The sequence below is a fragment of the Bos indicus genome, chromosome 4 (assembly GCF_029378745.1).
Source record: "Bos indicus isolate NIAB-ARS_2022 breed Sahiwal x Tharparkar chromosome 4, NIAB-ARS_B.indTharparkar_mat_pri_1.0, whole genome shotgun sequence".
Classification (NCBI taxonomy): Eukaryota; Metazoa; Chordata; class Mammalia; order Artiodactyla; family Bovidae; genus Bos; species Bos indicus.
Genome location: NC_091763.1, coordinates 44,681,285 through 44,695,004, shown reverse-complemented (window position 1 = coordinate 44,695,004; position 13,720 = coordinate 44,681,285). Strand labels below are relative to the sequence as shown.

The following is a 13,720-nucleotide window of genomic DNA, read 5'->3' as shown; positions in this document are numbered from 1 at the left end:
CAGTTCTCCCCACGGCTGGTCCCTGCCTCAGGAAGCCTGCATAAGCCTCTTATCCTTAGCCATCAGAGGGCAGACAGAAGAAGCAAGAACTATAATCGAACACAGTCTTCAGAATGAAAACTACAATCACAGAAAGCTAACCAAAATGATTACACTGATCATAGGCTTGTGTAACTCAATGACGCTAGGAGCCATGCCATGCAGGGCCACCCAAGACAGACGGGTCACAGTGGAGAGTTCTCACAAAATGTGGTTCACTGGAGAAGGGAATGGCAAACCACTTCAGTATTCTTGCCTCAAGAATCCCATGAACAGCATGAAAAGTCAAAAAGATCCCACAGTGGAAGACCGAGCCCCCCACATCTGTGGGTGTCCAATATGCTACTGGGAAAGAAAGCAGAAATAGCTCCAGAAAGAATGCAGAGGCTGGGCCAAAGCAGAAACAATGCTCAGCTGTGGATGTGTCTGGTGGTGAAAGTAAAGTCTGAGCTGTAAAGAACAATATTGCATAGGAACCTGGAATGTTAGGTCTATAAATCAAGGTAAATCGGATGTTGTCAAGCAGAAGGTGGCAAGAGTAAACATCAACATGTTAGGAATCAATGAACTAAAATGCACAGGGATGGGCAAATTTAATTCAGATGACTATTATATCTACTACTGTGGGCAAGAATCCCTTCCCTCATGGTCAACAAGAGTTCAAAATGCAGTACTTGGGTGCAATGCCAAAAAAGACAGAATGACCCCTGTTTGTTTCAAAGGCAAACCATTCAACAGCACACTACCCAAATCTATGCCCCAATCACTGATGCTGAAGAAGTTGATGTCAAGGTTCTATGAAGACCTACAAGACTTTCTAGAACTAACACCAAAAAAAGATGTCCTTTCATCATAGGGGATTGGAATGCAAAAGTAGGAAGTCAAAAGATGCCTGGGGTAACAGGCAAGTTTGACCTTGGGAAAACAAAATGAAGCAGGGCAAAGGCTAACAGAGCTTTGCCAAGAGGACACACTGGTCATAACATACACCCTCTTCCAACAACACAAGAGATGACTCTACACGTGGACATAACCAGATGGTCAATACCGAAATCAGACTGATTATATTCTTTGCAGCCGAATTGGAGACGCTCAGAAAATCAGCTTCTTATTGTAAAATTCAAGCTTAAATTAAAGAAAGTAGAGAAAACCATTAGACCATTCAAGTATGACCTACATCATATTCCTCATGATTATATAGTGGAGGTGATGAATAGATGCAAGGGATTATATCTGGTAGACAGAGTGCCTGAAGAACTATGGACAGAGGTTAGTAACACTACAGGAGGTGGTGACCAAACCATTCCCAAGAAAAAGAAATGCAAGAAGGCAAAGTGGGTGTCTGAGAAAACCTTACAAATAGCTGAGAAAACAAGAGAAAGGCAGAGGAGAAAGGAAAAGATATATCCAACTGAATAGAGTTCCAGAGAATAGCCAAGGAGAGTTACAAAAGCCTTCTTAAGAGAATAATACAAAGAAAGAGAGGAAAACAATAGAATGAGAAAGACTAGAGGTCTCCTCAAGGAAACTGGAGATATCAAGGCAACATTTCACACAAAGATGGGCACAATAAAGGACAGAAACAACAAGGACCTAACAGAAGAGGAGGAGACTAAGAAGAAGTGGCAAGAATACACAGAACTGTACAAAAGCAGGTCTTAATGACCCAGATAACCACAATGATGTGGTCACAAAGCTAGAGCCAGACATCCTGGAGTGTGAAGTCAAGTGGGTCTTAGGAAGCATTACTATGAACAAAGCTAGTGGAGGTGATGGAATTCCAGCTGAGCTATTTCAAATCCTAAAAGATGATGCTGTGAAAGTGCTGCATTCAATATGTCAGCAAATTTAAAATACTCAGCAGTGGCCACAGGACTGGAAAAGGTCAGTTTTCATTCCAAGCCCAAAGAAGGGCAATGCCAAAGAATGTTCAAACTACCAGACAACTGCACTCATTTCATATGCTACCAAGGTAATACTCAAAATTCTCCAAGCTATTCTTCAACAGTACCGAGAACCGAGAACTCCCAGATGTACAAGCTGGATTTAGAAAAGGCAGAAGAACCAGAGATCAAACTGTCAACTCCAATGGATCATAGAAAAAAACAAGAGAATGCCAGAAAAACATCTACTTCTGCTTCAATGACTACACTAAAGCCTTTGACTGTGTGCTGCTGCTGCTGCTGCTAAGTCACTTCAGTTGCGTCCAACTCTGTGTGACCCCATAGACAGCAGCCCACCAGGCTCCCCCAACCCTGGGATTCTCCAGGCAAGAACACTGGAGTGGGTTGCCATTTCCTTCTCCAATGCATGAAAGTGAAAAGTGAAAGGGAAGTCGCTCAGTTGTGTCTGACTCTTCACGACCCCATGGACTGCAGCCCACCAGGCTCCTCTGTCCATGGGATTTTCCAGGCAAGAGTACTGAAGTGGGGTGCCATTGCCTTCTCCGTTTGACTGTGTGAATCACCACAAATTGTGGGAAATTCTTAAAGACATGGGAATACCAGACCACCTTACTGGCCTCCTGAGAAACTTGTATGCAGGTCAAGAAGCAACAGTTAGAACCAGACATGGAACAACAGACTGGTTCAAAATTGGGAAAGGAGTACATCAAAGCTGTATATTGTCACCCTGCTTATTTAACTTGTATGCAGAGTACAGCATGAGAAAGGCTGGACTGGATGAATCACGAGCTGCAATCAAAACTGCCAGGAGAAACAACATCAGATATGCAGATGATATCACTCTAATGGCAGAAAGCAAAGAGGAACTAAAGAGCCTCTTGATGAAGGTGAAAGAGCAGAGCGAAAAGGCTGGCTTAAATCAACTTTCAAAAATCTAAGAACATGGTATCCAATCCCATCTCTTCATGGCAAATAGAGAGGAAAAAGTGGAAATAGTGACAGATTTTATTTACTTAGGCTCTCCAAAATTGCTGAAGATGGTGACTGCAGCCACAAAATTAAAAGACGCTTGCTCCTTTAAAGAAAAGCTATGATAAATCTGGACAGTGCATTAAAAAGCAGAGACATTACTTTGCCAACAAAGGTCCGTATAGTCAAAGCTATTGTTTTTCAGTAGTCATGTACGAATGAGATTTGGACCATAAAGAAAGCTGAAAGTGAAAGTTGCTTAGTCGTGTCTGACTCTTTGCCACCCCATGGACTACACAGTCCAGGGAATTCTCCAGGATAGAATACTGGAGTGGGTAGCCTTTCTCTTCTCCAGGGGATCTTCCCAACCCAAGGATCAAACCCAGGTCTCCCCCATTGCAGGCAGATTCTTTACCAGCTGAGCCACCAGGGAAGCCCAAAGAAAGGTGACGGCTGAAGAACTGATGCTTTGGAATTGTGGTGCTGGAGAAGACTCTTGAGAGTCCCTTGGACAGCAAGGAGATCAAACCAGTCAATCCTAAAGGAAATCAGACCTGAGTATTCATTGGAAGGGCTGAAGCTGAAGCTCCAATACTTTGGCCACCTGATGTGAGGAGCCAACTCATTGGAAAAGACCCTGGGAAAGATTTGAGGGCTGGACAAGAAGGGGGTGACAGAGGATAAAGTGGTTGGATGGCATCATCAACTCAATGGACCTCTGTTTCAGCAACCTTTGGGAGACAGTGAAGGACAGGGAAGCCTGGCGTGCTACAGTCCATGGGGTCCAAAGACTCAAGACACTACTGAGCAACTGAACAACATCTACAACATGGCTGATTCACAAACTTGTCTGGCATAAAACTATACAACATTGTAAACTGATTATCCTCCAATTAAAAATAAATTAAAATAAATAAAACAATAAAATGGAAATACAACATACCAAAACATATGGGATGTACCAAAGCCACTTCTCAGAGGGAATTTCATAGCAATAAATACCTACATAAGAAATAAGAAAGATGTCAAACAACTTAACTTTACTACTCCTCAAGGAACCAGAAAAACAAACAACAAAGCCCAATGTTAGACGAAGGAAAAAATAACAAATTTCTGAGCAGAAATGAATGAAACAGAGACAAGAAAGACAACAGAAAAGATCAATGAAATAAAGAGCTGTTTTTGTTTTTTTAAGATAAACAAAATAAACAAATTTTAGCTAGGCTTACCAAGAAAAAAAAGAGGACTCAAACAAAATCAGAAACAAGAGACATTACAACTGATACCACAGAATGCACAGGATCGTAAGAGACTACTAAGAACTATTACACACCAGCAAACTGGACAACTTAGAAGAAATAGACACAGTTCTGGAAACATAAAACTCACCAAAACTGAATCATGAAGAAATGGGAAATCTGAACAGACCAATTACCAGTAAGGAAACTGAATCAGTAATCAAAAACTTGCCTTAAAAATGGAAATTCAGGACCAGATGGATTCACTGGTGAGTTCTACCAAAAATTTAAAGAATGAATACCTTCTCAAACTCTTCCAAAAAAAATAGAAGAGAACACTTTCAAACTTAATTTTGTAAGGCCAGTATTACCCTGATACTAAAATCAGACAAAGACACCAGAAGGAAAGAAAATTACAGGTCAATATACCCATTCAAAAGCAGAGACATTACTTTGTCAACAAAGGTCCGTCTAGTCAAGGCTATGGTTTTTCCAGTGGTCGTGTATGGATGTGAGAGTTGGACTGTGAAGAAGGCTGAGCGCCGAAGAATTGATGCTTTTGAACTGTGGTGTTGGAGAAGACTCTTGAGAGTCCCTTGGACCACAAAGAGATCAAACCAGTCCATCCTAAAGGAAATCAGTCCTGGGTGTTCTTTGGAAGGAATGATGCTAAAGCTGAAACTCCAGTACTTTGGCCACCTCATGCAAAGAGTTGACTCCTTGGAAAAGACTCTGATGCTGGGAGGGATTGGGGGCAGGAGGAGAAGGGGGTGACAGAGGATGAGATGGCTGGATGGTATCACCAACTTGATGAACTTGAGTTTGAGTGAACTCGGGAGTTGGTGATGGACAGGGAGGCCTGGCATGCTGCAATTCATGGGGTCGCAAAGAGTCGGACACGACTGAGAGACTGAACTGACTGACTGACTGATACCCAGAATATAGATGCACAAATTCTTAACAAAATATCAGCAAACACATTAAAGGATCTACACAATGATCAAGTGGGATTTATTCCTGATATGCAAGAGTGGTTCAATATCTGCAAATCAATACTGTGTTATATCACAATAATAAAATGAAGAATAAAAATCATATAATTATCTCAGTAGATGGAGAAAAAGCATTTGACAATATTTAACATTCACTTATGATACAAACTCTCGACAGTGGGTACAGAGATAATGTTGTTGGTGGAGTTTAGTCACTAAGTCATATCTGACTCTTTTGCAACCCCATGGACCGGAGCCTGCAAAGCTCCTCTATCCATGGGATTTTGCAGGCAAGAATACCAGAGTGGGTTGTCATTTCCTTCTCCTGGGGATCTTCCCTACTAAGGGATCAAACCCACTTCTCCCGCATTGGCAAGCAGATTCTTTGCCACTGAGCCACCAAGGAAGCCCCATAGAGGGAATGTACCTCAACATAAGGTCATATATGAAAAGCCCACAGCTAACATCATACTCAGCAGTGAAAAACTGAAAGCTTTCTGAGAAATGAGACAAGTATGCCCACTCTCATCACTTCTATTCAGCATAGTACTGGAAGTCCTAGTCAGAGCAACTCAACAAGAAAAATAAATAAAAGGCATCCAAATCAGAAAGCAAGAAGTAAAACTCTATTTACAGATGACATACAGAGAAAACTCTGAAGACTCCACTAAAAAAACTGTTAGAACCAATAAATGGATTCAGCAAAGTTGCAAGATACAAGTTCAATATTAAAAAAAAAAAATCAGTTGTGGACTTTCCTGGTGGTCCAGTGGTTGAGAGTCTGCCTGCCAATGCAGGGGACATGGGCTTGATCCTTGGTCCTGGAGGGTTCCACACACCACAGAGCAACTAAGCCCGTGCACCGCAACTACTGAAGCCCACAGACTCCTAGAGCCTGTGCTCTGCAACAAGAGAAGCAGCCGCAAGGAGAAGCCTGTGCACTGCGACTAGAGAGCAGCCCCTGCTCACACTAGAGAAAGCCTGCACAGAGCAAGGAAGACCAAGCACAGCCACAAATAAACTAACAGATGAATAAAAATTGAAAAATAAATCAGCTGCACAAAAACAAATGATAAAAAAGAGAAATTAAGAAAACAATCCCATTTGTAATTGCATCAAAAAGAATAAAATATCCAGGAATAAATTTAATCAAGGAGGTGACACACTTGCACACTGAAAACTATAAGACACTGATGGAAAAAATGGAAGATGATACAAATAAATGCAAAGATACTTATGCTCAGGGGTAGGAAGATTTAGTATTGCTAAAACGTCCATAGTACCCAAAGTGTGTTAGTTGCTCAGTCACGTCCCACTCTTTGCAACCCCATGGACTGTAGCCCACCAGGCTCCTCTGTCCATAGAATTCTCCAAGCAAGAATACTAGAGTGGGTTGCCATTTCCTTCTCCAGGGGATCTTCCTGACCCAGGAATCTAATCCAGGTCTCCTGCACTGCAGAATGATACTTTACCATCTGAGCACCAAGGAAGCAATAGCTATCAAAATTCCAATGCCATTTTCCAGAAACAACAATTCCAAATCTTTATGGAACTAAAAAAAGATCGCAAATAGTCAAAGTAATGTTAAGATGAAAACTGGAAACACCATGCTTCCTGAATTCAAAATATACCAGGAAGTTGTAGTACTCAAAACAGTATGGTACTGGGGCGGGGGAGAGAGACACAAAGATCAATAGACTAGAACAGAGAGCCCAGAAATAAACCCTCATGTATATGATCAATTAATTTATGATAAAGGAGCCAGGAATATACCTGGAGCAAGAACAGTCTCTTCAATAAATGGTGCTTGGCAAACTAGACAGTTATGTGCAAAATAATCAAACTGGACCATTATCTTACACAATACACAAAATTAACTCATAATGGATCAAAGCCCTGAATACAAGACATGAAAACTTAAAACTCCTAAAAAAAACATAGATGGTAAGCTTCTTAACATTGGTCTTAACACGATTTTTTGGATTTGACCAAAAATAGAAGCAACAAAGGGCTTCCCTGGTGGCTCATTGGTAAAGAATCTGCCTGTTGATGCAGGAAAAGCAGTTTTGATCCCTGGGTTGGGAAGATCCCCTGAAGGAAGTAACAACCTACTCCATTCTTGTCTGGGAAATCTCATGGACAGAGGAGCCTGGTGGCCTAGAGTCCATGGGGTCACAAAAGAGTCAGACATGACTTAGCAACTAAACAACAACAACAGAAGGAACAAAAGGAAAATAAACAAGTAGAATTACATTAAAAAATCTTCTGTACAGCAAAGGAAGCCATTAACAAAATGAAAAGGCAATCTATGAAGTCAGAGAAAATATATGCAAATCATGTATCTGATATTTGGTTAATACCTAAAATAGACTTAAAACCCTCATGCAACTCAGTAAGAAAAAACAAAAGGAAGCAATCTGATTACAAAATGGGCAGAGGCTCTGAATGGATCTTTTTTGAAAGAATTCAAATGACCAAGAAGTACATTTAAAGGGGTTCAACATCACTAATCTTCAGGGAAATGCAAACCAAAACCACAGTTACCTATCGCCTCATACCTGTCGGAAAGGCTTTCCTCAAAGGACAAAACACATGCTGATGAGGATGGAAAGGCAAGAGAGTGCTTGTGCACTGCTGGTGGGAAAGCACAACCCCTATGGAAAATATGGAGGTTCCTCAAAAAATTAAAACTAGAACTATCACATGATCTAGCAATTCCACTTCATGATTCCACAAAACCTCTACCTTGAAAAGGTATCTGCACCCCAATGTTCACTATAGCTTTATTTACAACAGTCAAGACAGGGAGACAACCTATGTGTCAACTGATGGATGAATACATATATAAAACATGGTAACACAGTCACACACACACACACACTCGCACATACATAGAATGGCATGTGATTCAGCCCAAAGAAAGATGGAAAGCCTGCCATTGTGACAACATGGATGGACCCTGAGGGCATGATGTCCAGTGAAATAAGTCAAACAAATGAAAGACAAGAACAGAATGATCTCACTTTGATGTGGAATATAAAAAAAAATCTTCTTAACTCATAGAAACAGAGAGTGTCATGGTGGTTGCCAGGGGCTGAGGGCTGAGGGAAATGGGAAGATTTTGGTCAAAGGGTACAGACTTCCAGTTATAAGGGCAATAAGTACTTTCAGTAATAAACAGCTTGGTGACTACAGTTAATAATACTGTGTTGTATACTTGAAAGTTGCTAAGAGAATAAATCTTAAAAGCTCTCATTAGAAGAAAATTTGTGATGATGGATGTCAACTAAACTTATGGAGATCATTTTGCAATTCATACAAATTTCAAGTCATTTTGGTATTTATCTAACACTAATACAATGTTTATTTCAATTAAAAAAAAAAGATCACCATCCGAAACATAAGGATGATGCTGACAAAATGGGTATTTCTTAAATCTTCTTCAAAGAAAAAAAAAGTATAGCTTCAGGAAGGGACTGTGAACAACTTATTTTGTAAGCTGTCTGACCATGGTAATGGTGATTTGGGGTAGTAAGACTTTGTCAGTTTCATCTTTCTCAGTAAGTATAAGTGAGTAGGTATCTGGGTTCAGGTCACCTGACTAAATACTTATACAGAAATATCTCTGACACAAAAACAACAAATTAAGCTTTGGCAGCAAGAATAAGTACAAATCTTTTTAAAAACTGATTCTTTTCCCCGTGTGCCAGAAGGGAAAGGAACCTTTTTCTTACTCTCTTTTTTGCAAAGATTTCCTTGAGCAAACTTCTAACTGTAAATTCTTTGTCCCTTTGATATGAATGTACATCTTTTAAAAAGCCAACCCTCTTGCTGGTTTACAACCTAAAAAAGTCTTTCTCAGTGGCTTTGATGTTATCTGTTTGAAGTGTAAAAATCAAGGAAGTCCCCATCTCCTTTTCTGTTTGAGTCTGAGCTTGGTACTTAGTTCTATGTTGTGACTACATGGTTAGAAAGACACTGAGAAGTCTTATTTTTTCCTCTATATAAAAGTAATTAGCTAACACAAACACTATCTCAACCACCAGTGAATTCAGAATGAACCATGTGTAGCAAATGGTTCAGGTAAGTCCTCTTAAGGACAAATTACTGTTAATCATGAGGGTATGTACATAATATAAAATAGGCTGCACCTGCGTAGATACTTAAAGGGGTGAGAATTCAGTCTTTGCAATCCCACTAGCAGACTGCTCGTGATGCGTGTAGCAATCTGGTTAAATGCTTATTTGATAATAAAGCTATTTAGTTCTTTCCCACATTTGTAGAGAGGAATTTCTTGGTTGGCAGATTTTATTTTTTAATAATTTTTGTAACAATTCCCATGACCTGAAATATCCCCTCAGCTCATCAGCAAATTGTTAGAATCTTGACCAATCAACTTTTGGACCCAAACTTGATCATGCTCTTGTCCGCCAGGAGGGTTGTCCTGAATGCAGACAAGCGTTCTAATTTGATATACACAGCTATATCTGTATCTCTTGTCTCGCAAACTTTGCTTATACATAGACCACGGTGACTTCAAAGTACCTCCTCTCAGAGCTGCCCCTCAGGTGTCCCTTCTTCCAGGCTAACCGCATGCAGAAGGCCGGGCAACACCCGACGCACGCTCAGGAGAAACCCTCTGGTAACAAAAAGGTCAGGAGCAATATTTAACGCGAAAAGCAATCAATACACTTCTGGGAAACTTAATCCTCCGCTGTGCCACCAGACTTCGGCAAGAAAGATACAGCAATTTTTCATCCTGGTATTTTGAAAAATAGAAATGAAGGTAGGGAATCGAACCCTACACTCATCCAATTAAGAGGAAGATCCGCCCTTTACACCTGGGCTTCCCGACCTCTCTCTCCTCACCAGCCTCCCTCCCTGGCTGGGCTTCTTATTTACTCCAAGCACAGGGAAGCCATAGAGAAGGAAATGGCAACCCACTCCAGTACTCTTGCCTGGAGAACTCCGTGGACAGAGGAGCCTGGTGGGCTACTGTCCATGGGGTCGCACAGAGTCGGGCACGACTGAAGCGCCTTAATGTGCATGCATGCATTGGAGAAGGAAATGGCAACCCACTCCAGTATTCTTGCCTGGAGAATCCCAGGGACAGCGGAGCCTGATGGGCTGCCGTCTGTGGGGTCGCACAGTCGGAGACGACTGAAGCGAGTTAGCAACAGCAGCAGCAAGGAAGCCAAGAGCTTCCAAGCAAACGCATTAAAGGATCATACACAATGACGGCGAGCTTTTTCAACCCCTCATCCAGGGAAAGGCCCAGTCCCAGTCCCCGCCACCTGCCAGGGACCCCGTGGCCTTACCTGCGGACCGCGAGGGACGCAGTCGAAGCTGGCGGCCGCCTCGTCTCCGGCCCCGCGTCAGCTTGTAGAAGCAGTAGCAGGCGCCGGCCGCGAGGACCAGGCCCGCCGCCACCCAGCCCACGTCCCGGGCGCCGCCCATGCTACCTCTGGGGCCGCGCACAGCGCTGGGCCCGGCGCGGGAGTGTCCGAAGCAAGCGGGTCCAGGCGCCGCCGCCCGGGATTACGCCGCGGGAGAAAGGAAATGGGGGACTGAACTCCGCCTCTCAGAAACCGCCCTGCTGAAAAGTGAAAGAGTCCACTCAGCCCGTACGCTTCCTGGCGGCTTCCTGGAGAATGGGCGGGACACGGCTGGCGGCGAGCTAGACTGGGTGAAGCGCGGCAACCACTGCACGCCCCAAGAGCACAGCCGGGGCCGCCCCGGACGCCCGGAGGCGGGTCCCGGCCCCGGCCCGAGGCCCGCCTCTCTTCCGGGCAGGCCACTGCGGGCGCGAGGCAACGCAATGCCTAGCCCCTCCTTCCACGCCGCGCGGTTGCCGTGGCAACGCCGGGACGCGCTAGCCCCTAGCTTAGGAGTGGCTCTAGCTGCGCTGGATTTCAGTAGGGCCTCAGGTCATGGCCTCGCTGCGCCGGGCCAGCCCCAGGCTGAGGAAATACTTCAGGGAGAACTACATTCCTCAGGTCTGCGAGGTACTGGAGCCACGCGGCGGCGGAGTTAGAAGAGGGAAGAATTGGCAGAGAATTCCCAGAGGAGGGACTGGAGTTTGGGGAAGAGAGGAAGTGGAGGTTAAGAGGAGCGAAAAGGGAAGAGAAGTCAGTTTTGGACAGGACGGCGGTCTGGGCTGAACATACAGATCAGAGAGTTGAAGACAGAGGGGTGATGGTGGCTGAAAGGAGGGGAATGAATGACATCTCCCAGGGAGAAAGGGGGAAAGGCCTCCGGACAGAAACCCCAAACGCCAACTTTTCAGGTTTGGACAAGAGGAACTAAGGACTAGAGGAGTGAGAATGAAATGCCTTGGAGATAGAAGAGGAAAAACAGGAGAAAGTGGGCAATAGTGTCACCTAAGATAAAGACTTGAAAAGTTGTAGTGCATTTGGCCCAAGGTAAGTGTGGGTTTTCAATGGAGTGATGAAGGCAGAAAATAGATTGAGGTTAGCTGAGGAGTGGAAACTGAGATCTTTAGATAGAAGGTAGTCAGCCCTTTGTGTGAAAGGAAGATCCCCACAACCAAGACTTAAATGGGAGGAAAGACTGTCCTTCCCCACCCACAGGAAGGAAGGGGGACAAGGGGTGGATAGGCTTTGTAGGCTCCGGGTTAGGAAGCCAATAAAATTATCTTCTGGTGACTTCCATTTTCTCTACAAATATGAGGTGAAATGTTTGTCAAGAATGAGGATGTTTGGGAGGGGATGGCAGTTGTAGAAGGGGTTTTGAGTAGTTATTCAGACAAGGAGGGAGAGTTAGAAGTCCAGGGAAGGAAAGAGAAGGAGGGTGAGGCAGTGTTGAGAGCCCAGCTGGGGGAGTAACTCTCCTACGCAAGTGGGAGGGCAATTCAGTACAGCCCACTCCCTGTGGGATGGTAATTTTCAAATATTTATTAAAATGTTAAATATGAATATCCGTTAACCAAGCATTTCCACTTCTGAGGATCCACTTTAGAGACATACTTGCACATGTAACCAGAAGGATGTCCGCGTATATTCATTGTAACATTGTCACATAGTGAACATAGTAAATAAGTATAAATAAGGGAATGGGATACCTTAAGACAAAAATGCAAATTGCCTAACAAAGTGTCTACTAAAATCTAGCTACCTGACTTCATATTTGTATGCATATGTGTATATGTATATAAGTGTGTTTTTATATGTGTGTGTATATATATATATAAATAAGACAATAATACATGCATAGAATATATGGCAAACTATTAACAGCAAATATTTTGGGGGATAGCTTTAGGGGAGAACCCTAATCTTTTACTCCATATATACATCTATATGGTTTTAATTTTTTTTCTCATGAGTTTCATTCATGTTTTACCTCTATACAATTATATTTGAAAATGTGTAGAAAGCTTGCTACTTATCTTCCCAGTTGCATGATTTTCTCAAGCAGCACTCAGTAAATCAGACCTAAGTATAAAAGTAAGAGTTGATTTCATCCAAGATAGGAGTTTGCCACACATACATAATGGAAGGGCAGTGGGGAGGGAGCTAAGCTTTTGAGAGTGCGTAAAGTGATGGGCCTAGGACTCTAAGGACTGGGTTGGATATGAGAACAAGACATAATACTGATATGTGGGTAGAAAGTGGAAGTTTGTAAGAGGTGAATGAAAAAGGGTAGAGGGAGTATTTGAGTGACGGAGCTGGAAAAGTAGGAGGTGGGGGCCAGAAAGTGGAATGTGCACAATTATCTCTCAGAAGCATCTTTTTTTTCCTATTAAAACTTTTTCTTGGTTAGATATATTAACACATGACTTCATAGTGTACAATTTCAAACTTTTATAAAGAAAATGAATTTTAGTTTCCATGGGGAGAACCTGAAAAATCTGAGGATCATCGATTTTTCCTTTTTGAAACCATTTTTGTACTATCAGCAATGCAAGTAGGCCTGGAGGGGTGAAACTATCCTCACACCCAGAGGTGGGGAGGAAGACGGAGCCTCTTCAAAGGACGTAATACAGTCATCCCTCAGTAGCCTCAGCTTTGGTTCTAGGACCCCTATGGACACTAAAATCTGTGCACAGTATTTATATACAACCTACATCCATCTTACTGTATAAATCACCTCTAAATAAATCATCTCTAGATCACTTATAGTACCTAATCCAATATAAATGCCATGTAAATAATTGCCTGCACATAGAAAATTAAAGTTTTGCTTTTTGAAACAATGGAATTTTTCCCCAGTCATTTTGGACCCACATTTGATTGATTCCATGAATGAAGAACCTGCAGATACAGAGAGCTGACTGCATTTATGATTCAGTATGAAGCCATTCCGAGTCATAGCTATGTCCAAGTTGGCCATGGAACAGGTAGCACAAGTGGACTTGAGTTGAGGATCAGGGAAGTTGTAACCTCTCCTCGCCTTCCTCTCCACTTGCCATAAAACTGACCAGCTGCTGGAGGCACCCCTGGTTCCTCCTCTGGATGAAAGCACCTCTTCCATATCAGTCTACCACCTTGCTTTGCCCCCAGAGAAATGAAGCCCTTAGAAGTGCTCCCTACTGCCTAAGACAGTATTATTCTGAGGA

The 13,720-nt window shown here is 42.8% G+C and overlaps 2 protein-coding genes across 6 annotated transcripts in view; one reads left to right on the top strand and one right to left on the bottom strand.

Annotated features, from left to right (window-relative positions):
- Window positions 1-10,912, bottom strand: part of ARMC10 (armadillo repeat containing 10) — a 105,807-nt gene extending 94,895 nt beyond the window's left edge. Inside the window, exon 1 of one of the 4 annotated variants that reach the window (XM_019958633.2) lies at window positions 10,461-10,912. In XM_019958633.2, coding sequence (XP_019814192.2) covers window positions 10,461-10,599 — 139 coding nt within the window. In that variant the 5' untranslated portion in view covers window positions 10,600-10,912. The remainder of the gene's footprint in view (window positions 1-10,460) is intronic. The other 3 variants (XM_019958634.2, XM_019958635.2, XM_019958636.2) reach the window with 3 other exon arrangements.
- A 94-nt stretch (window positions 10,913-11,006) lies between these two features.
- Window positions 11,007-13,720, top strand: part of FBXL13 (F-box and leucine rich repeat protein 13) — a 226,980-nt gene continuing 224,266 nt past the window's right edge. For both annotated transcript variants that reach the window (XM_070787705.1, XM_019958626.2), the window contains exon 1: window positions 11,007-11,147. In XM_070787705.1, the coding sequence (XP_070643806.1) occupies window positions 11,073-11,147 (75 nt within the window). In that variant the 5' untranslated portion in view covers window positions 11,007-11,072. The remainder of the gene's footprint in view (window positions 11,148-13,720) is intronic.